The 23,843-nt window shown below is 35.7% G+C and overlaps 4 protein-coding genes across 5 annotated transcripts; all 4 read right to left on the minus strand.

Annotated features, from left to right (window-relative positions):
- Positions 1 to 100: 100 nt before the first annotated feature.
- On the minus strand, positions 101 to 3,077 carry LOC110632967 (uncharacterized). Of its 2 annotated transcripts, none has more exons than XM_058136021.1 (4): positions 1,208 to 3,077; positions 923 to 1,128; positions 424 to 649; positions 101 to 337 (listed from the first exon to the last, which is right to left on the minus strand). In XM_058136021.1, exons 1-4 carry the CDS (start codon positions 1,290 to 1,292, stop codon positions 222 to 224), a joined length of 633 nt encoding a protein of 210 aa, XP_057992004.1. In that variant the 5' UTR covers positions 1,293 to 3,077; the 3' UTR covers positions 101 to 221. The 2 variants fall into 2 exon arrangements, with proteins under 2 accessions (XP_057992004.1, XP_057992003.1); XM_058136020.1 differs by having other exon boundaries at positions 424 to 655.
- Positions 3,078 to 3,300: 223 nt separating this feature from the next.
- LOC110632957 (uncharacterized) lies at positions 3,301 to 5,728 on the minus strand. Its single transcript, XM_021781364.2, has 7 exons — positions 5,516 to 5,728; positions 5,175 to 5,236; positions 4,117 to 4,179; positions 4,001 to 4,048; positions 3,669 to 3,731; positions 3,531 to 3,587; positions 3,301 to 3,447 (listed from the first exon to the last, which is right to left on the minus strand). Exons 1-7 carry the CDS (start codon positions 5,643 to 5,645, stop codon positions 3,439 to 3,441), a joined length of 432 nt encoding a protein of 143 aa, XP_021637056.2. The 5' UTR covers positions 5,646 to 5,728; the 3' UTR covers positions 3,301 to 3,438.
- A 1,421-nt stretch (positions 5,729 to 7,149) lies between these two features.
- LOC110632998 (putative beta-D-xylosidase) lies at positions 7,150 to 13,438 on the minus strand. The gene is made up of 6 exons (XM_021781423.2): positions 12,769 to 13,438; positions 10,723 to 11,001; positions 9,596 to 9,765; positions 9,060 to 9,508; positions 8,418 to 8,831; positions 7,150 to 8,060 (listed from the first exon to the last, which is right to left on the minus strand). The coding sequence occupies exons 1-6, from the start codon at positions 13,183 to 13,185 to the stop codon at positions 7,462 to 7,464; spliced, it is 2,328 nt and encodes a 775-aa protein (XP_021637115.2). The 5' UTR covers positions 13,186 to 13,438; the 3' UTR covers positions 7,150 to 7,461.
- A 3,589-nt stretch (positions 13,439 to 17,027) lies between these two features.
- On the minus strand, positions 17,028 to 23,178 carry LOC110632938 (acetate--CoA ligase CCL3). The gene is made up of 3 exons (XM_021781316.2): positions 22,802 to 23,178; positions 21,062 to 21,649; positions 17,028 to 18,234 (listed from the first exon to the last, which is right to left on the minus strand). The coding sequence occupies exons 1-3, from the start codon at positions 23,009 to 23,011 to the stop codon at positions 17,338 to 17,340; spliced, it is 1,695 nt and encodes a 564-aa protein (XP_021637008.2). The 5' UTR covers positions 23,012 to 23,178; the 3' UTR covers positions 17,028 to 17,337.
- Positions 23,179 to 23,843: the final 665 nt, after the last annotated feature.

Raw genomic sequence — 23,843 nt, forward strand, 5'->3', positions numbered from 1 at the left:
TCTCCATTAGTCTTGAATAAAACCCGACTCCAGCCCATTTCTAGCACAGATAAGAAATATCTTTGTCCGGCACTACTGGAACTAAATGCAACTCAGCAAGTCAAGTTTAAAAGTATATATAGTCTTATTATTGTTTTCTTTTTAGAGTTGCATAATAATGGCAAAAGAAACTACATTCTTCCATGTCTTAAAACAAAATATTTGATATGTCAGCATAAATATTAAAGCAATACAGCGTGCCCTGTGATCATGAAGCCAAGTCCAAAGACAATCTGGATTTGATTCATGTATGCTCTGTTTTCTTGGGCTTGAAGGTGCTCTGCCACATTGAAATCACCTGCACGACACAGACATTGGATTATGATATTTCGCTTTCAAGTAATAATCAAACCAAGAAAACATCTTCATAAACTAGCAAGGTACCTCTTTCAGGGCCATAGCTGCATCCTGCCTTGATTGTGTCTTTAATATCCTGTATGGTGGCCTTATTGTAGAATACAAAGTGTGTCATAATGTTTTCTATGCAATTGAGCACCAAATTGACCTCTGAGAGGCATGGTCCATTGCAATATTGATCAACATATTCATGAGGCACATTGATATCTCCACTCTCAGTCAATCGATAGGCTTCTTCACAGCTGCTGTAAATCTGAGACTTTGCCAAATGTAGATCAACAAAGTATTCAGAACGACCATGTAAGAAATCTAAAATTGGTAATAATATGTAGGTTGCATATGATTATAGGGAAAAGCTAAATCCTCAGGACAAATATGCACTATGCACTCTCATCTGTCTGAAAATAAACACAAAATGATAGTGAGGGAAGGAACAGGAAAATTAGTTGATTGACAAATTCCTAACCTGTTACTGTTGTCTTAGCAGTTCTATAAATGACAGTTGCATAATTAGGATTCAACTTACATGTTTCTCATTAAAACATAGCAAGGCTTTGGCCACAATTCCAGCCGGATCATACTCTACAACGCCTGTGCCTGTTTGAGGCACATCTCCTCCTACCACATCTGTGCCTGTGTGAGGCTTATCTCCTACAACGCCTACACCAGTGAAAGGATCATATCCTGCAAGGCCTGTGCCTTTCTGAGGCACTTCTTCACCATATGCCTTCCCTGTCCAAGATTAGTGCAAATTAACACTTAAAGCGAATAATTTTTTCTTTAGGAAAACACATGTTACTCTTTCACATACCTAAGTTGCAGCAAAACATAGAGATCCAGAAAAGAAATACTACTAAAATCAACAGGCCATATCTAATGGAGACTGATAATGCCATTTTTGAAGATTATAGAAAATATAACTGATATAAGAGCAAGGGCCGACCATGGGCTACTTTTATATGCCAAATTAAAGCAAGGTCACCAACCTTGAAAATAGTATGGTTTAGTTGCTTAACACCATCAAATTAAATTCAATACCCATATTGGCTGTAGGAAAATACTATAGAAGAATTTAATGAGTTTTTTAAACTATAAATTAAACCGTTGTTTGATAAGTTCATTAGATACGTCATTATTAATTTATTGTAATTTTTAATTTATCTAAAATGTCCCACAAATGGAATGTTCTAAAGCGAATTACAAATAGTGATATATGCACCTCATGCATATAACTAAGGGAAGGTTTCATGAGCTATAATAAAGCAATGAAATAAGGTTGGTGAATTTCTTTGGAAAAATAAAAATAAATCAACAGGGGGTTTGCCCTATTTCTTAGGCACAAATTTGGTGGATGAGGTGGAGTAAGAATGAGAGAGCAGTTGGTGAGCAAGTCACCAACTTTCTACTATACAAGGATTTCCCTGTGAGTATTACAAATCAAACATAAAAAATTGTATTCTGGTTTTGTACCATCATCGTAATTCTTTTCAATTTCGAAAGTTAGGAAATTAGTAATTAGTTGGCCGCCTAAATTATCCATGCATAGAAGCATAAGCATAATATTGGTCCGAGCCGCAAGCAATTTAGAACCGGAAAGTGGCAGAGCTATTTTCTTCAGGAATTTACGCCAAGTCCATTTTAACTTTCAACCAAAATGTCATGAGCATGTGGCCCGAAACAAGTGAAATTGAGACATCCCTGGCAGCCTATCTAGCCAACAGAACATCTTTGAATGCAACGCTACTTCATCTTTCAAAGAGATACCTCCACTTCTCATGGTAATCCTCATAAACCAGCTACCCCATTTTGCTCCCCACATGGCAAAACTTCTGGCAAGGATCCAGGCTCTCTTACAATAAATCTCATTGAAAGCTCAAATGCCTTACTTGAGGCGACACAACCGAAAAACCCCATGAATGAGTGCTTGAATTGTAGCTCCATTTGGACTCAATTTTTGGCCTTCATCGTCTCTAAAACTTTAAAGTCTTCATCAACCCTCTTTGCATTTCAGAACCCATCAAGTAAGATTGTATAAACAAATTAGGTGAATAACCCAAACCCTTCATCTGCTTAACCCCTCATCCACTAAACCGATCCTACAAACAACCAAATACTAGGCCCTTTCCTATAAAGGCAATCATCTAAAACACCCTTAACGGATTGATTCTTTGCAAACGATGAGTCGACATTGGATGCTATTGGCCTAGGGTGCTACATTGCAGTTTTGGGTCTAATTTTAATTTTGATTCAATTCAATTTGAGTTAATAGAATGCTTGATTTTTTTTTTTATTTAAAAAGAGTGCTTAAATTGGACTGGTCTAGTTTTTAGTGTTATAAAATGTTCCCAATCAGCACTATATACTTATCAATTTAGATTTTCAATTATCTAATAAATTATGATATGTGTTCTGAAGTACCTAATAAAATCTCAGTATACACTCAGTTCAAAAAAATAAATACCATGGACATTAGTGTAACTTGAACTTAGAATGTGAAAAGTGTGCTTGCTAATTAACATTGTACCTCTAAACTCTCCAAAATGGTCGTAATCAAACATTCCCTGTGTTGCAAATTGAGAAATATGAAAATGTACCTTGCAATCTATGCTATAATGCAAGTAGTACTACTTCCCTGGGTTTCTTGAGCCTTTAAGCTATAATGCAAGTGGTACTACTTCCCTGGGTTTCTTGAGCCTTTAATTTTCCTTTTTTTTTTTGGTTAGACTTTTCATAACCTACATTGGAGGCAATAAATAGCTTTGCTGTTAGTTACACCCAACCGGTAATAAATGAGATGCAAAGCCAACCCAGAGGCGAAAGGTGACCACAACCCATTTCTAGCCAATAACAGGGGTCTAATTACAGCCACACGTGCGTGAATGACAAAAACATACAACACTTCCCTCCAGTAATGAAGGCTTCTTTATTAATAACTGATCAACATCCAAAAGTCCAACTCCACTGTGCACAGTTTCTACAATTTTCATGATTACAAAAGCTCTCCACACCAGTGAATCTCCCTGTTTCTATACTCCAAGCAAACTAACTCTCCTGCACCCAAGCAAAAAACAGGGATTAGTAAACCATGATTATAAGTTCACTTGCTAACAAATCACATTAATAAGACTACTCACATGAGTACCAGATGTACAAGCCGGTCTTCTGGGAGGGAGTTGCTGGTGAGGTGTTCTCTGAAAGTCCTCAAATAATGTCAGTTGAATCTTGTAACCCAAAATCTGAATACCTCTATTATATATTTGATGTGTTATTACCTGCAATTTTGGTCGCAATGTTTCTATGGCCACAGTAGGTTTCTGATTCACTCCTGCTCCTTGCTGTTCCATAATTCAATACAAAACAGGAGAACTTTTAGTCTAAGACTCTATATTTGCGGCTTTCTTGCCATAAAACAGGACAAGAAGTTAGCATCAATTGAGTATTGATTGTCAAATTTTGTTGGCTTAGAAACATCTCAAGTGGGCATTGATGGGCATTGCTTAATTGCAAGTTGCAGAGCCAGGTTATTTTACGCTGATACATGGGACCATTGATTATTAAAGCAACTGACCAAAATAGTTAATATGGTTTTTATTATGATAATTACCTTCCATAATGCCCAGTCTGCTGAATCAAAGAAGGCACGTTCATGGTCCTACAACAGTCATAAAATCATACTTCAGCACATTTACAGAATAAAAATATTACATGTTTAAATCTTACCTTCGAAATCAAGGGCTTCTTCTTGGGTACAAGTCCTCCATATTTCTTGGTCATGGATGATCCCTGTTATTAACAACACACATATCACCTTTCATTTTAGCATATTTGACATCAATTTCTTTCCTTGAGAATATCGACAACTACAAGTAAGCACTGAAGTAACAATAGCAAGCCATGAAGGACCAAGACCCCATCCTCATGTCAAAAAAAAAAAAATATATATATATATATTTAGACCCGATGATATGACATTGTGAACTCAAGAGAAATTTCGAATTAAATCAGTAAATTATATTTAAAAAAATGCTAATTATATATATGCAAGTCCACGTGATTCGTTCGACAGCCCAACGACCAGTTGGGTCCTCATATGTCGTGAAACCGTATGGTACGATATATCAGTATACAGAATAGTACGCTGCCGACAACTTCGTCTCAGCTCTCTTCGAAAATGTCTCTGATGTCACCGTCTGTACGGAAGCGTGATACAAAAATGCTATTTCCTTAGTTATAGCCGTTCGTTGTGGGGACCACAATCATTTCCATTGATGGTGATCATGATCACGTTCACACCTAGAGAATCCCATCCAATTAAAATTTAAAAACACAGATTTCTTGCGCCTCTTCCCTTTTAGGCCCAACAAAATATCACCGTTAACATGAGCCCATCTCTGCTAACTTAAACAATTAACTCTCATTTTAAGAAAAATCACGTGTTATCCACCATACCCAACATGCATTAAGTCGAGCAATCAGGGGCGTTAAATCTCCCATCAAGATTCATCGAGGAGTAGCTCTCGCATTAAACAGGTCACAATGTCAATGATAGGTTTTTGCTAGGCCCTATATGCCCAACACCACAAACTGTCTTACATGATATCGTACTTTTGTTTATTTTTTTTTATTGTTTTCAAAAATAATAATAAAATAACCCCATCCCATTCTATCCCAAGATTTCAGCCATTGTTATTCTTATTTTTCAGAATTCTTGATTGGCTAAAGAGAAAAGAAGAAGAGAAACAGAATTCGGGCATAATTAACCAATGGGGTCATCGTACCTCAAGCTCTTCAGAAGCGTAAAAATCTTGGTTTCTGTTGCAATCTGCCATCTCAGATACCCCTGTTGAATCACCCCCAAACATTAATCATCATGGAGATTACGATTAACATAACAAACATAGACTAATATAAAATTTTGAAAAAGAACCCACAAAACCCAGAAACAAAGAAATACCAAAACTCTTTTAGCAAAGAAACCCAGTTATGGAATGGGCATGGCATGAACCATATATATATATATATATATATATATATATATATATATATATATATATATATATATATAGAAGACTGTCTGTCTGTGTGATAGAGAAAGGAAAAGGGAGGATCTTTACATTACCTTGCACTAGAGAAAAGCAGAAATAGAGAGAAGAGTGGACAAAGGAAGGAGGAATAGAAAGGGGATGGTTTGGAGTGAAGAATGAAGAGGTGAGATAAGAATATGATAAATATGAAAGATAAAAACACATATATATAGGAAATTGTAAAAGACAATTTGGAAACAAAAAGCTAACTAATATGCGCAAGGAGAGCAAAGGGCAGGTGAGAACAAGGTCCAGAGCTGGTGGGCTACTACTGCTTAAAGACCTCTATAAATATTTTTACTGAGATTATGATTCTATATTTTAGCTTTAATTTAATTAAAGAAAGGTAAGTTTGTCAATAATTTTTGACCAACTATTCTTATAATTATTATTATTATTTTGTATGAAGGAAAGAATATCCTGTGTTTTATGGTTTGGCTTAGTACTGTTTATTCTCACACGTGCGACTCACCCTCCTCTATGGCTCTATTACCGACACTTTTATGCACGTGTGTGTGCTTATTAGTTTACAGACGGACAGTCTTCTATATATATATATATATATAATTAGCACTATAAATATTTCAATTTTGCAGATTATTTTAATATTATTAAATTAAAATTTATTAATATATTATAAATTTATATAATTTTTTTATTAGAGTTTAAAAATATATATATTTATTACAAAAAGGCTGATTTTTGCTTTGAAGTTTCTCACTTTTTTTTATTAATTATTATATTTTAAAATAAAAGTCAACTCAGATTTTCTTCCTTTAATTGTCAATATTTATATTAATAATTAATCAATGTTATTAAATATTACGGATTTGGAAACAACAGGTTTTATATTAAGTAAGATGTGGAAGTCAACGTTCATGTGGCAGTTTCTTTCTCTACAATTGTTAACCAATTTCATCTCAAAAATAAGTTGCAGTATTACTGTATTCTTCTTCTTCTGCAAAGTCTACACATTAAAAGTGTCAACCCCAACTTCTTGAAAATCAACATTACGGTTGTGATCAACATGTAACTTAATTAAGTTATATAAACATTTAAAAAAGAATCTCTCCACTAACTTGTCAAGCCAATAAAGAGGCCAAGAGGGCTACTTATTCGCTTGTGTATAGAGTTGGTGTCCAGTACAACTGAAGTGATCATATGTAAGAAGACTACATGTGAAGTTTCAGATTGAAATCATATAGCTAGGAATGTACTTGGTAGTTTTTATCTCACTTATGAGATAAGGCATCTCAACTTGGTTTGATGTCCAACTTGTCCTAGCCTGATTCCTCGTCAATTCAACTGGGAATAGCAAGAAAAAAATCATACCGCCCAGCAACTTGCCCAAAAGAAGAGTAGCATATTCCTCTACGTTGGAAAACCGTGCAATTTGAGACGACCAACTTTGTACGAGATAACCCACCAGTTTAGTTTAATGACAAATTGATTAGAATCATGGGCCGAGGGGTGTCATTACAAATAGACTGGTCTGGTTTCTATGACAAATTGGACTGGAACTAAGTCCATATTCCATCACCGATACACCTATTAATATTGGAAAAAGCCCATCTGATTTGAAAAAACTTCATATGAGAACAACTTGAAGATAAAACAATTGAACAAATTAAGAGAAGAAGGAGAGAGAAAAAGAAAGAAAGGAACAAAGTGATTGAAATAACTAAAACTATATTCCCTTTCAATAGCACCTTATGAGGTACAATTTACAAGCATCAAATACAAATACAGTTGCATAAGTAGGAACAAGAGAAGCAACCAGCAAAACTTGAGCTGGTATTTTATTGCCTTACATTGATCATTTTCTTTCACTCAATTTTGTTTTCTTGCATTAAGTGAATGGATCAATTGGGATTCAATATCTATTGTATCACAAAATGCTGAAACACTAATTAAACACTAGTTGATCTTTTGCCTTATGTTTATCTTACAGTTGATGATTAATTTCATGTCCTACTAGTTACTAATATTTGATCTCTTCCAAATTTGCTTGGAGAGAAATAGAATGCTTGAGATCTCCAATGTGAAGATCATGTTCACCAACGGGAATTCTTCGAATTCCGAATTGGTCGACCACACTCAGGTGCTTGCACACATGAATGTTAATCATGACTTGTTTCTGAGAACCAGCTATTAAATGAACCCTTTCAAAACCAATTAATTGCTTGTTAGAGGACCATTTTCCTGCTGGGGGGCTAGAGAACACCAGAATGGTGTGAGTTCCATCCATGGTTCCTGTGTTCCTTACATCAATATGAAGTCCTAGAGAGAGAGCATCACAATTAGTATGTGAGACCCTTATTGCTTTGCTTGAAATGGTAGTGTTTTTTAAGGTATGGAGACTGGTAAGGGGGAGCGAGAGCTGCTTTGGAGCTTGGAATAGAGAGTGAGAAAAGGAGGTGTAGCTCAATCCATGGCCAAAAGGGAAAACAACAGGGCCCTTGTAGAATCTATAGGTTCTACCAGGATAGCCTCTTGATGGGTCTGGTCTCATTCCCATATTTATCATTGGCACCTTGGCAAGATAGCTCTGTGGATACCATGTCATTGGCAGCTTCCCTCCTGGAGAAACAAACATAAGTGTATCAGCCTTTGTACTGTCTAGCATAAAGGTCTTTGGAAAGCAAGTTCAATCAATCAGTCAATCATGCAGACCAAACACTGTTTAGGGTACTAGCTTCACGTGACACTTGTAAATTGAGGTTGTATTGTTTGTAGTTTTGTGGAATTTTCTGAAGTCAATTTAAATTTTTCTATTTATTTATTTTAAAATTTATGATAAGAGTTGTTAAAAGAAAATGAAAAGTCTCAATTGAATAAAAAATTAAAGAATCCTTCCTACCTTTCAATGCAAGAGTCACTTAAATTCAATACTTTGAAAATTAGGTAAATCAATGTATGATTTTGGTCAACACATACCTGGATTGGTTGTTCCAAACAAAACATCAGCAATGGCAGCACCTCCGGCTTGTCCAGGATATCCAACCCACAACATAGCACCAACTCGAGGATCATTCTTAGCGAATGAGACATCAATAGGACCGCCACTCATCAACACCAATATAGTAGGACCCTTGGAGGCTCTAGCCACTCTGGATACAAGTTCTTGTTGATGTCCAGGCAAAAGGAGCCCTACCCTATCCCTGAATTCTGCTTCTATTGACTGATCAAGACCCATTACAAGAATAGTAGCATCAGCCTGGCGGGCTGCTGCCACAGCTGCCCCAAATTGTTGGTTTCCATTGCAGGCCACATCCCCACACCCAGATTGATGAATGGTCTTAGCATATCTGCTGATTCCTTGCAAGGGAGTTGTGTAACTACATGCAATACCTGCATTGAAAATTACACATTAATTTTCAGATTTTTTTTTTTCCTTTTCAATAATATGCCATTTTCAACACCTTTTTCATTTGGCCCAGCCTCATCAAAACAAAAAAAAGTTGAGCCAAGATGGACAAAATTTGATTCTGCCAATTATCTTCAATTTTGTTTTATCTGGAAAACTTTTAGATAGAAATTCAAAAATTCTAGCCTTAAAATCATCACAAGAACACCTACCAGCATAATTCCCTATCATGGCAACGGTAACATCAGAATTGGGCCCAATGACTGCTACAGTACGGTGACGTGTTCTGGACAATGGGAGGGCCCGCCCACGATTCTCTAGCAGGACTATGCCTTGTCGGGCTGCTTCTAGAGCCAATTGCTGATGGGCTGGAGTGCAAACATCCCTTGGGCCCAAGTTACCATAAGGATGGGCAGATGGTTCTCCATCAAACATGCCTAGTCTCATCTGGACAGTGATGGTATTAGCTAGGGCTAGATTTACGTCCTCCTCCCGTAGTAGCCCTTTGTTTATTGCATTCTGTGTGTGGATCGCCAAGAATGGACCACAGTCTAAATCAAGACCTGCTTTAATGGTGGCTGCAGCTGCTTCTTCGGGTGTTGAAGTGTAGTGCTGGTTATCATATAAAACCCCAACTGAGTCACAGTCTGAAACAATATATCTGCATTCAAATCAAACTGGTTCATTAAAATTACCATAATATTAATAATAATAATAATAATAATAATTTTGATAGAATATAACTCACCCGTTAAGTCGCCATTCACCCCTGATGGTGTTCTTGAGGAGAATAGGATCAGCACAAGTGGGTTTTCCATTTACTTGATTGTAAGAGCACATCACACTAGCAACTTTTCCTTCCATCACACATGCCTTGAATGGCACATCATATGTGTCCTCCAAGTCTTGCTTGCTTACCTATACAAGTCACCATTTTTAAAAGATAGCCATTTTCTTTGATTTATTTTAACATATTTATAAAAAAATAAAAACAAACACTTGAAAACAAAATCCTATTATTCTGTATAATATCTGTTATGTGTTGGTAAGCGATGGTATAAGAACGATTATTGAACCAAGAATACTGTCTTAAATAATGCCACGCAGAATTATTAAAGATCCATTGATCACTGCCCACATAGTTAAACAATTTAGCAAGTGAGCCCAGCAGAACCAGAACCTTGTGCAATTAGCAGATATAAATATAAGGATCCAATATTAATAATGGGTTATTTTCAAAAGACCTGTGGAATACAGGAGAAAAAAAATACTTTCCTATTTATAAAATGGGCTGATTGAAGAAGGAAGAACTGTTTTTCCATTAACCAAAATGAAAAACTTCCCTGCAACAATAATAAAGCAGAGTAGAGAAAAACAACTCTCCAAGAAACATATGTGCAGCAACAATCATCAAAGGAAGGCAGCCAGAAAATTCTTCGCGGAAAAGTTAAATATTTTGACCCTTGTGAGAACAGCACAAAATAATGTCACTTTCATTTTATGGTTCTTTCAGTTAATATGAAAGTTCAGGACAAGACTCATTTCAAATGTAATTATGGAGAAATTAAACCATCCAAAATTAAATAAGGGAAGACACAGAAATTCAACTGATTATAAGGGTATCCCAATTGGGTGTCCTAATTATTAACACTGATACAGCTTTTATTGCTAAAGAAAATGTCTTCTTGCCTAGAATTGAAACTAATGCTAATAAAGGGGTATCCTAATCCATGATAGCATGACTAGACAGTGTCATAAATGTCCTTGTTCCTGTGTAGGCAATTCAAATATCATTTTCGACGCCTAAATGGAACCAAGTGAGAGTAACAGATCCTATAATATAGCAGATAATTTTGGGAATTTTTTTTGTCTTACCATAGCATTGAAATGGTATCTATCCACACCATTCCAATTATCAAGATCGTAGGCTGTGTAATGCTTGCAACATGCAGCAACCTTTAATCTGATGCCTGTCATGCTCTGAAGTCCCTTGACATAGCTAGCAGCGTATTTTCCGGCTAAAATAGGGTCTTCGCCGGGAGTTTCTTGCCCTCTTCCCCATCGAGGATCGCGAAATATATTTACGTTAGGACTCCAATATGTCAATCCGGCCAGTCCTCCATTGTACATTGCTCTTGCTTCATCAGACACTACCTGCTCACCAACATCTCACTGGTTAATTTTCTGCAAATTAATCAAATTATACAATACTACCCCAAACGCGAGAAAACAATCAATTCTAAATACTAAAAAACGGTAATTATTTATGGCTTCTTCCATGTTAGTTGCAAGTTTTTTAAAATACCAATAAAAACTCAGCCAACTTCTTTTTATTAAATCATTGGTTTATTTATTATGAACTTCTAGCTCATATAAATTAAATTAAATATTTTTTTAGTATGGGAATGGGGAGTGAGGATTAGAACCTCAACTACTATGCTTTTTTTTTTTTGGCTATTGGACCAAACCTGATTAATCAAATTAAATATGTATTATGAGATTAAAATGTGTATATAATTAAAATAATGAATATATTAATTGTGTATAAATTTCATAATTAATATTTAATTTAAAAGCTAATAGATTTGTTTTTATGGTTATTGATTAAAAAAGTCTAGTACTGGGCTCTTGCTTTCTACCTAGTTAATATTTAGTTTATTTTGTAAAAATTAATTGATATGAAAAATATTTTATATTATTTAATTGTAATATTGAATTAATGTTATATATTTATATTATATATGTATAAATATTTTTATAATTTAATAAAATTATTAAAATTTATAAAATAAAAAATAATTTAATGACTTAGCTTTCTATTATTAAGAGAATTTTTTTTTATTATATTTTTATCTCAAAATTAAAAACACAGAAAATATTTTTTTATAAAATAAACGTGGTCTAAATTTTCATAAAAATTAATTTTGCAAAATTACAAGGAAAAAAAAAATAATGAAAATTGTTCCCAAATACTGTGAGACGATGACATCATTCGGTCCAATTAATAAATTGAAATTTATTTTTCAAAAGGCATGGGACCCAAAAATGGCCGTAGTTAAATTTTGCACGCAAATAAATTGCAAGTTGGCTTGGGAACATCACATTCCACCTATCTGTTTGTGTTGCCACTTGATGCATGGGGCTACTAGAAAGTAATAAATTAATTAATTGACGAGTATGATGCAGCCAAATCCACCCCCCAAAAAAAAAAAAATTCCTTGATTTGATTTACAATATATTCTTATTAATGGTTTGATTTTATTGATTGACTTGGGGATTTGTCCAAGGAGTAAGTATATGTGAATTGACTAACAGGCGAGGAAAAGAAATCATACCAGTATTAAAGAATAGAGATTAATTACATGTTGATAATTTCTGAGAAAAGTACACAACTAATTAATATTTGTTTTTGATGGCTAATCAAGTTGGTTAGCAACGCATAATAATGGTTACTGAGACCAAAAATTTCACAATCATGATGGATGACGACAGGGTTGTGGCTAGATAGCTTGGCGTGGTTGTTATGGTTTTTTTCTTGGAGATAGGCGATGGATGGTAGAACAAGAAATTAAAGAGGCCACCTTGCTCACTCATATCTTTAGCATTTTTAGTTGAAGAAGTAGGAGGAGTGAATAGATTTTTGGAGTGGGGACTGTGGCTATAGCTTAACGTACTTATTGGGACCAAAAAGCAAATCAGCCAACGGACTGGGAAATTATAGGAATGTCCTCAAAGTTGAAGGGTGGACCAAGGGGCAGTGGCGCATGCTAGGTATGTGTTGGCGCAGGTTGCCTGCGCAAACATCGATCGCCCACCCCATGGTCACGGATGCAAAAGTTAGCCGCCCAAAAAGTCCTATAGCCCTTCTTTTAATGCAGTTTTAGTGGATTTAAATTTTTGTTTCAAAAAAATAAAACTCACCCGTCCGATTTGCTCCCAAAGAGACTCGTTGAAGGAAGCAGCGGTGGTGATGACTTGAGGGAAGCTAGTGGCCCCAGGGAAGGCCCCACCAAACTTGACACCTGGACCCACATTAGAGACGCCATGAAGAGCCTCAGACCACCACTCATATCCTTGAATGCCAAGCCTAGGTACGGCAGCTGCATTGTTGACTAGCAATCTGATCTTCTCCTGCAATGTCAATCTCCCTATCAAGTCTCTCACTCTCGCATGTATTGGCACATTAACCCTACAGAATTTGAGGCTTCTGGTTAGCCCATTTCTGGGGTCACAAGCGAAAGGTGCACGAGATTCAACAGTGTAAAAGGGTATGCAAACAAGGAAGAAGAAAAAGAAGAAGCTGAGGAATGGCAGCCGTGTGTTGTATTTGTAAGCCATATTTGGGCTTGTTTTGTGTGTTTTGGTATTGTTTAGATGACTGGTAAGGTGTTTAAATAGAGGAAGGTTGCGTTTAAACGTAAAAGAATTGGTTTCATGATTGAATTTCCACGTCAAACATGTTAACTTTATGAACCCATAGCTAGAGAAGCCATGAAAAGAGAGAGAGGAGGGTTGGTGAGCAGAGCACGCTGTTGGCACTTGGTGGTCACTATGGAGTACTATTAAATAAGTATATTAGCCATAACCTAGCACGACCCAAAAAAAAAAAAAAAAAACTAGATTAAGCAGGTGTGGTCACGGACTGGAGAATCTTTCCTCTGTTCTTTATATCTCTATCTGTATTTGCAAATGTCGCGTTAGTCTAACTAAATGGCGAATTTACAAATGCTATGGCTGCTTTTTCTTGACAATGATAAATTAAACAAATAAACATCATTTATCTCAAGTTAAACTCTTTTTCTTTTTCATAATATAATTACAATGAAGGCTGCATATTAGTTGATTTTTCCCAACAACTACGTTTTCCCAATTGATAAAATTCAATAACCTGATAGAGATTTTCTACGTAGAATTTTCCACGCTCTTGTATCTTAATTCTTAATAGATGTTTCTTAAATTCAATGTTAAATTACCAATAGGATTAGTGCAATTAATAAAGGAAAATTAATAAAACGAATATCTTGAAAAAATATTTAACAAAAAAAAAAAAGTCAATGTTCCATCTGACTAATATTTACTATTAAATAAAATAACCCATTTTGTGGTATAAAGGGAATGGGTTCAAGCTATATATAAATGTTGCTTTCTCCCAATCTCTCTCAGGTCTCACCCGCATATATAAAACAAAAGAAAAGAAAGATAAATAAGTCTAAATTTCTGACTGATACTGAAGGGTCTGTACAGTACACAAGAAAATGCATTGTGATTTGGTCGCTCCGTCGATACAGAGAGTTGCAGCTGAATATGGGTATTCTTTATTTTGTATTATTTAATGGAACTGAGAACTTTCAAGCACACGTGATTTTACTTCGGGTTACAGGGCCTGGAATATAAACACTCTCGTGACAACAGTTTCCAGTTTCCGCCACTATCGTCACCAATGTTCATGGATGAAAAATTTCCAGGGAAAAAAAACCATGGGTGAAACAAGAATGGTTTTGTCCAGTTACTGACATGATTTTCCATGTTCCAGGAAACTTTAATTTTACCCAGAAAATAGAAAAAGTCCTTATATTTTAATAAAGCTTGCTTTGTCCTCAAGGATTTGGCTAGTCTGTGATTCTATGATTATGATTATAATATCATGTGGATATAGTTTACATAGGAATTGATATATTTATTTTTATAAGCAATATATATATATATATATATATATATATATATATATATATATTTTTGCAGGAAATGATAGATGATAATGCATATGATACATCCATAGAATGCATGTGGATATAACATGCAATATCAATGATGAAAAAAAAAATCCTACTTAGATTTAATCTATCATATTATTTATAAATTAAAACAGTAAAATAATTTTATGATAATATCATAATTTTCCCATATTTATATAATTATAAATTAAAACGAATGATTTGAAGGGATTTGATTAGTTTAATTTAAAGATTACATGATAAATTAAATCTAGTTTATATATATATATATATATATATGTGTGTGTAAGCATGTGCCCACAAGCAATTGATGACCCTTTTGGTCAACCGTAATTTTTGATGTTACAGAACAACTGCATGAATGATATATAGAGTTGGATGTGGATCCTCTCTATCACCCACAATTAATGTCCACGTACATCTTCCATCATTGTCAATTATGCAATCAAATTAGAGTTGGGTTTTATGAGGTTTCTTCACCACTTAAAGGGATGATTAATTTCACCAATTTCTTCTTTCATTTCGATTTACAGTTTATAAGAAATTATTAACTGTAAGAAATTGTTCTATATAACTATTATATGTATAATAGACTGAACCTCTTTAAATGACTAGCAAAAGAGTTGAAACTTCAACTCTATCTACTCAACTCTATATTATATATATATATATATGGGGTAGGCATTCCGTTATTATCCATGAAATTTCATTTTAATGTATCTATTTGAAAACAATCTCACATATATTATGAATTTAAAAAGATGAATTAAAAAAATTTAAAGGTTACTTAAAGTGTTGAGCCCATGTTACTTTTTTGCATTATAATATCTATGTTTCGTCTAAATCCAAAATTGACCAAGGAATTAAAATAATGTATTTATATTGAAATGGATTACGTGCGCACTTGAAGAAAAAAGATGGTGCTGGCGTCTGCTTGGAGACATTGCCAACGAAGCCGAAACTCTTTTCTTCCAAGCATCGATCCAATCCAAAATCTGTCTTTGTTCACTGTTGCTGGTATATGGTATGGGAAAGACGTGACTTTCATACAAGATTCCATGGTGGGGTTTGCTTTTGTTCTTCAGAATAGACGGGGAATGTGAACATTAAATAGAAATCAAGAGATACAATGGGAAAGGAAAGATGATGATTGGTTAAACATATGCCAGGAGAGGTCCAAATTTGGCCTAACTAGATTATTATAAGTTGTAAATAAAAAGGACCCACAGCCACACAATCCATTATACGATAATATTCATCCAATACTTGTAAGGGATGAGTATGGATAATGGATAATTATGTGTCAAATGACAAATAGCAATAAGAAGGAAAGGAAGAGAAGGAAAAATCATCCACGGATGAGACCAACATACCTGGATTGATAAAGCTGCTTTTAAAGCCACAACAATTGCATATGGGGCAGATATTGATTGCATATAACATTCTTATCCTTAAAAACACTACTATTCACCAGAGATATTATATAGTATAACTGTGATTTCATGTCAGTATGTGACTTGAAATGATAAACTAATGATGAAGTAATAATTAAGTATAAAATGATAATTAATTTTTAGCATGTGAATAAAACTAAATTTTGTAGGATACATTATAATTTACTTGTTACTTTATGAATAATTTGTCATTCTATGTAGCCCATTTTACATGAAATCACTGATATATAATATATTGGAGAAGCTGTCTGCACTCTTCTTGGGCTAAAGCCAAGTCTGTAGGATTCATTCCCGGGTGTGAGGCCTTTGTCCGATTGATATCTTCATTGAGTTTGAATGGGAGACTGACAAAGAATTCCGGCTTATGCAAGTCTGCTTCAACTTGGGCCAACTGTTTTTTCAGCCTTCTTATCTCCTGTTCCTTTTGGTTGAATTCTGCACCAAATCTCCGCTGTTGGATTTGAAGATCCTCCCCACAGGATTGAAATATAAGAAAAATTTTCAGCCATTTATTTCTGTCCTAAGGTTATATTCTCTGACTGATGCCTCAGCCGAACTCCAAGAGCACAAGGAGCAACTTAATACTCTTTTTTTAACTGCCTGCACTTTCCTTGCTTCTGAAGATGAAGCAAAAATGCTCTCCGTCCATGTCTCAATTACAAGGCTGCCTTTTGGGATTGGACTATCATATTCATGAGGGAACAAAGATGGGCACTTGAGATTCCCAACTTCACAAGTCAGAGGCATATGGGCAGCGGGTCCAACATCCAAATATTTGGACTCACTGTAATTGCAAGCTTTGGGCCTTTGGTCTAAACCATGGACGTAAAGAATTAGTTCAGCCTGACTGTTGCTTATTCGATTTCTGTAACCATTGTAACGATCCATCTAAATCTTGAGCTTTATATGATAGAAATTATTACCATTTAAATAAATAACCATATGGACTAGTGACATATCCTCTCTCTTTCACAACAAATGAGCTGTCACGTCATCGAATTTTCCAAATTAATTGCATAAATGAATACATTACATATCCAAGGATTCATCTTCCGTACAAATAATGAAGTTGACAACCTTTAATTCAAGCTACTACTTTACACATGAACACAATAGTATTTGTACCGCCATGAACCCTGCACTTAATAGATCCTTCCTCTCAAGAAATGATCATCCAATAGGGCATGCATTCAGCGAAGAAATTACAAGGGTGTCGATTTGCAAAATCTTGGTGGCAAGGATGAACACGCCTCATTCAATTTAAAAGGAACCGGAAATTTCTTAACCTTTCAGAATAAAAATTATAGCTTGCTTTTCTTCACAGGGCCCATCTCTTTTGCCTTAACCCTCAGCAAGTGCTTCTGAATCTTCCCAGTAGCTGTCTTTGGCAATGGTCCAAATATTACAGATTTTGGAACCCAGTAAGCAGGCATCTTCGACCGGGAAAACTTTATTATATCTTCAGCCAAACGCCCTTCATTCAATTTGTCAACTTCAGGCTTCAATGTCACAAAAGCACAGGGTGACTCCCCCCACTGCTGATCTGGCCTAGCCACCACTGATACCTCATATATTGCTGGGTGTGCATACAGTACATTTTCTGCCTCCAGGCTACTTATGTTTTCTCCCCCAGAGATGATAATGTCCTTTGATCTGTCCTTAATCTCTATATAATTGTCTGGATGCTTTACAGCAAGATCCCCAGAATGAAACCACCCATTTGCAAAAGCTTCTTCATTGGCTTTTGGATTCTTCAAGTAGCCCTTCATCACAACATTGCCCCTCATCACTATTTCTCCAATGGTGGTTCCATCTGCAGGGACAGGCTTCATAGTTTTAGGGTCAACAACATCAAGGCCTTCCAAGCTAATGTATCGGACACCCTGGCGTGCATTTAGACGGGCTTGGATTACGGGAGGCTGGCAGTCCCACTCAGGCTTCCATGAACACACAGTGGAAGGGCCATAAGTTTCTGAGAGGCCATAAGTATGTGTTACACGGAAACCTTTTTCTGACATTGCAAAGAGTATAGAAGGGGGTGGGGCAGCACCAGCGGTCATTACATGTACAACACGTGGTAGTGGTAGGATAGTCTCCTCCATAGGAGCATTCACTATGGTATTGAGCACCACAGGTGCAGCACAGAAGTGACTGACACCATCATTTGCTATGGCTGAATAGACTGCCCTGGCTGATACCTGTAGAATCAGGAGAAAATTACTGCAATTCAGTATCTCAAATAAGTAATTTTGCATTGTAGGTAAATGATGTCTTCAAAGACCTTTCTTATCCATATTATGCCCCCAAAATGACCAAGGGAATAAACCTTTTTCATGTGAGGATGTACATCGATCAAAAAAATATTCCACTCTTTTATATAATACCAAATTACCTATATGCCCACCTATGAGAGGAACTTAACTGTCAAACAAGAAGACTAGCAGTTTAGACATTTCCACTCTTTTCCATAATGCTACTATTAGAAGAGCCTTACTCTTTTCTATAATGCCTACTAACTTGAATAGTGAAAGAGATCAGCATGGCTATTCCTCAGGAACCTATTATTCTAAATTATAACTCAACTAAACTCAACTAAGCCTTTATCCCAAGAATTTGGGGTCGGCTATATGGATTCTTTTTCTCCATTCTAAATGATTTTGGATTAAATACTCGGAAATGTGTAATACTTTTAGGTCATGTTGTACTACTTTTCTCCAAGTCAGTTTAAGTCTACCCCTTTTTTTCTTTCTATACTCTAACCTAATGTGCTCTACTTGTCTAACTGGAGCCTCCGTATATCTACGCTTCACATGACTAAACCACCTCAATCTTCCTTCTCTCAACTTATCCTCAATTGGCACAACTCCTACCTTTTCTCTAATAATCTCATTTCAAACTTTATATAGTCTAGTATGACCACTTATTCGCCTTAACATTCTCATCTCCGCAACTCTTATCTTAGACACATACGCTCCTTCAGTGCCCAACACTTACTACCATATAACATGATCGATCGTATGACTGTACGGTAAAATTTTACTTTCAACTTATTGGGAATTTTGCGATCACATAAAACTCCTATGACACTTTTCCACTTCAACCATCCGGCTTTAATCCTATGACTAACATCCTACTCACATCCCCTATCTACTTGAAGGATTGAGCCGAGATATTTAAAGTGATTACTTTGGGGGCAGTACCACTCCATCCAAACTAACTCCTTCCCTATCACCAGTTCGGCCTTCACTGAACTTGCAATGCATGTATTATGTTTTCGTTCTACTTAACTTAAAACCCTTTGACTCTAGAGTACTTCTCCAAAGCTCCAACTTTCTATTTACTCTTTCTCGCTTCTCCTCTATCAGAACTATATCATCTGCAAACATCATGCACCAAGGGATATTCTCTTATATGTGTTTCGTCAATTCAACTAAAACTAATGTAAAAAGATAAGGCCTTACAGCTGAACCTTGGTGTAATCCAATTGAGATAGGAAAATCTCTTGTGTCCCCTCCCACTGCACGCACAATAGTAGTTGCTCATTCATACATATCTTTCAACACTTGTATGTACCTAATAGATACCATCTTTTGTTCTAAAACTCTCCATAAGACATCTCTTGGAACACTGTCATAGGTCTTCTCCAAATCGATAGAAACCATGTGTAGATCTTTTTTCACATCTTTATATTTTTCTATCAAACTTCTAATGAGAAAGATCACTTTCATAGTTAAACGACAAGGCATGAAGCCAAATTGATTGGGAGAGATAGAAGTGTCATGACGTAGTCGATGTTCCACAACTCTCTCCCACAACAACTTCAAAGTATGACTTATGAGTTTAATTCCCCTGTAATTTGAGCAACTCTGTATGTCTACCTTATTTTTAAAAATTGGTACTAAAATACTCCTCCATTCATCAGGTATTTTCTTTGAGTTTAAAATCTTATCAAAAAATTTAGTTAATCATTCCACTCCCATATCTCCCAACCACTTCCACACTTCAATTGATATTCTATCGAGTTCACAGGCTTTACACACTTTCATTCTCTTAAGTGTTTCCTTTACTTCTAAAGATCTAATCTTTCTAGTATAATTCACATTCTTTTCTATTGCTCTGTAGTCTATATTCACGCTATTACCACATTAATTATTGTTAAAGATATCATCAAAATAATTTCTCCATCTTTCTTTAATGTCCTCATCTTTCACCAACACTTTTCCTTCTTTATCCTTAATGCACGTAACTTGATTGAGATATTGACATTTCTTTTCTCTCCTCCTTGCTAATCTATAAATATCTTTCTCCCATTTTTTAGTTCCAAATTTTTCATATAACTTTTCAAAGGCCTGTGCTCTAACTTGACTAACTGCCTTTTTTGTCTCTTTCTTTGCTATCTTTCTTTGCTATCTTGTACTGTTCATTTGACTCATTATTATCACACTTAGATAATTTCTTATACCATTCCTTCTTTCTCTTCGCTACCTTTTGTATTTCCTCATTCCACCACCATATCTCTTTTGAGGGTGGTCCATGTCCTCTATACCTTCTAAGTACTTTTCTAGCTACTTCTCTGATTTTGAAATATTAAAAACATACTTTTGTTTCTATTCCTCCAAACTTAAGGAAACTCATAGAGTGCAAAAGGGAGAATATCAAAGAACAACATTTCTTTGATTTCAATTTCCAAACGTATCTGCAATCAATGTACAATGGCACCTGGTTATCATTAGTTTATATACATATACTGGGTGCTTCTTCAAGCAGCACACTCGTTCCCTTTGCATGGGCAAAAAGGCCCATTTGACAACCAACCAATAGGATTAACATTTTAGTAGTTGTAACTGAAAATCATTTTACAGGTTGCTTGCATCCCTTAGGCCACCAATTAAATGTTATTGAAGAAAAATTTAGCTATGATTAAATCAATGTAAACAGAAACACGCAATTGATTGCATTATAAAATCAGAAAACTTTTTTTTACATATATCAAGTAATTATGCATTACAAAGCCCAATGAATTACCTGCCGAAGGCATATGTTTGTACCACAAAGAGCTGCAAGAGCCCAAGTGTAACACCAACCATTGCAATGGAACATTGGTAAAGTCCACAAGTACACAGCCCCTTCATTCATCCCCCAATTTAGAGGATTACTCAAGGACATTAGATAGGCTCCTCGGTGGCTCAGCACCACACCTTTAGGGCTGGCCGTTGTGCCAGAAGTATAACCTAAAGCGATACTCTGCCACTCGTCCTCTGGTCGTTTCCAAGCAAAGTCAGGGTCACCAGTTTCCAGGAACTTCTCATATTCAATGGCCCCTTTTCCCAAAGCATGATTCAGAGCCCTAGGATCACAGCTTTTATCAGCTATGACAATCAATAGTGAAGGCCTAAAAGAGCTTCCACTTTCTGCCAATATTTTCAAAGCTTCCTCTGCCAGTGAAAAGAGCTCTTGGTCCACCATCACAACTTCAGATTTTGAATGGCCTAAAAGAAAAGCAATTGTTGGTGCATTCAGACGTATATTGACACAATTAACCACAGCTCCAGCCATTGGAACTCCAAAGTGTGCTTCGTACATAGCAGGGATATTTGGTGCAATTATTGCTACCTGAAAATGGAAATCAGAAAAAGATAAGTTGCTAACAGGGCATGATGCAACCAAAATAAGCACAAATTAGATTTAGCAGATGAATCAAATCCAGAAAGAGAGGAAAATAAAAGTTTGGTGAACCATCTGTCCTTTAATGTTCCAAGCAAGTCTTCAGAAACTTTTTTGCTTTCAAGATTGACTGCAGGAGAAAAGATTCAATAACATACAAAAACACATTTCTTAGTCATACGTGATCTTCAAATTTCAAGCATGTAAAGTTTTTTGGGCAAGATATTCCACAAGGACAGCTAAACATATGAATTCATAGAATAACTATAAAACTTAGAACATGATAAAGGAATACAATGCATAAACGGCTGCTCACACAATTCCCTTAAGTTCATAACACATGGCTTAATTGGTATTGCCACTAGCTTTTTCCAGTTTTTTTTTTTTTTTTTTTTTTAAATTTGGCTTTAAGCAAAAGCAAAATCAAGAAACATTTTGAGTTCGGTTATTCAAAATAACAAGTTAGAAAATAAGAATGCTTGAACAACAGTACAGCAGAGAATAATTAACCGTATAACCATCAGGGTCTTTCAAAAAAAAAAAAAAAAGGTATAACTATCAGGAACCAACTGCAACCTAACATATCTATTTCTTAAGATTGTCAACGCCAAAAAGTACCATAAAATTCAATTAATCATTTGAAGCAGCAAAAGGAGAAAAATGGTCTCCATTTAATTCAATTGGTCGCTATTGCTCAAGTGATTTTACAAAATTAGTAGTTAATACTTATTGATAATCATATCCAATCAACTCTATGATCAACACCCATCGGCCAGTTTACGAAAACATGAATCATATAAAGAGTTACAAGACCCGGAAAATAAGTGCACAACCTGCACATTTATAAGTTGATTGCATTTAATTAATATTGCATTCTTTCATTTGCAAAAATATCTATTGAATCAATTTGATGAATTCTCTAATACATCAATCCGAATTTTTACGCGTTTTTTTCCCCCTCTAGATAGTTAATAGATAAATTGCATTTTTTTCCTTTAAAAAAAACAAAAAACTAAACAGTACCGAACTAAAAAAAGGGTGGATTCTTTTCTCCTTGGTTTTCTCGGCGACCAAACAGAAGACAGAGAAAATGGAAAATACCGTGCTACCGATGCCGACGGAATGCTTGGATAGAGCGGAAGCCAATCGGCGGCATCGCTTGTTGGTCTGGAACCAAGTGTAGCGTACGGATCCATGCAGAAGCGATGTTCTGGTTGGGTGAATCGTGGCTGCTCTATCGAGGAACCACAGTGGCGTCAAGGCAGTGTAGTTGGCCGCGTTTTTCGGCAGGTCATCGATATCTCTCTCCATTTTTGGCCACCACTTATGACCCTATCTCTCTCCCCTTTTATACAAGAAATCCTATATCTCTCTCGGCTTCCGCATGTCACATTAGAAGATTCTGATTGTATAATTTATTTAAGACCCTATATCTCCCCCGTGGGGTCGCAGCGTGGAGTAATTACACCGCAAAGTGGTTATTTCCGCAGAAGATTTTGATAAGCCAATCAAATTTTTTGAAAAAGAAAAAAAAAATTGAAAGGGTTATGTTTTGTTGTTATGAAACTTCCTGCTTAACTTGTTATTATCCAACTCTTTTTCACTGGGAAATGTTTTTATACAACTCAAAGTGTTCTTTATTTTAACGGAAAAGGAATATCATACAAGAAAACAGCCAATTACAATCTATCCTTGATCCTTGCCAATTACATCAGCCTTTTAACTCTTATGGGATGGGAGTTGGGTGCTCCCTCCCACAGATGAAATCAAGATTAATTTTGATGCCTCTGTTAACAAAAGGAGGAGGGAAGGTTCTAGTGTTGCCATTGCTAGAATTCCCAAGGCTACCCGTGTGGCTGAAATTGCCATATTTCCAAGAATATGTCAGATCCGCTTATCCTAAAGGCATTGGCTTATCGTGATCTTGTTATGAATAGAGGAACAATTCCTATGAGCATTCAAAAAATCGTTGATCATATCAAGCAAATGGCTCTCTCTTTCCATAAGGTCTCTGTCTCGTTTGTGAAAAAGAGACTATAATCAAGCAGTCCGCACGCTTATCAGTCGAGTTCTACACAACTCATGTTTTTATTATTTTTTTTCCTTAATTCAATCTATTTTATTTAATTTCTTGATGTTCTGC

The sequence above is a fragment of the Hevea brasiliensis genome, chromosome 15, assembly GCF_030052815.1.
Source record: "Hevea brasiliensis isolate MT/VB/25A 57/8 chromosome 15, ASM3005281v1, whole genome shotgun sequence".
Lineage (NCBI taxonomy): Eukaryota > Viridiplantae > Streptophyta > Magnoliopsida > Malpighiales > Euphorbiaceae > Hevea > Hevea brasiliensis.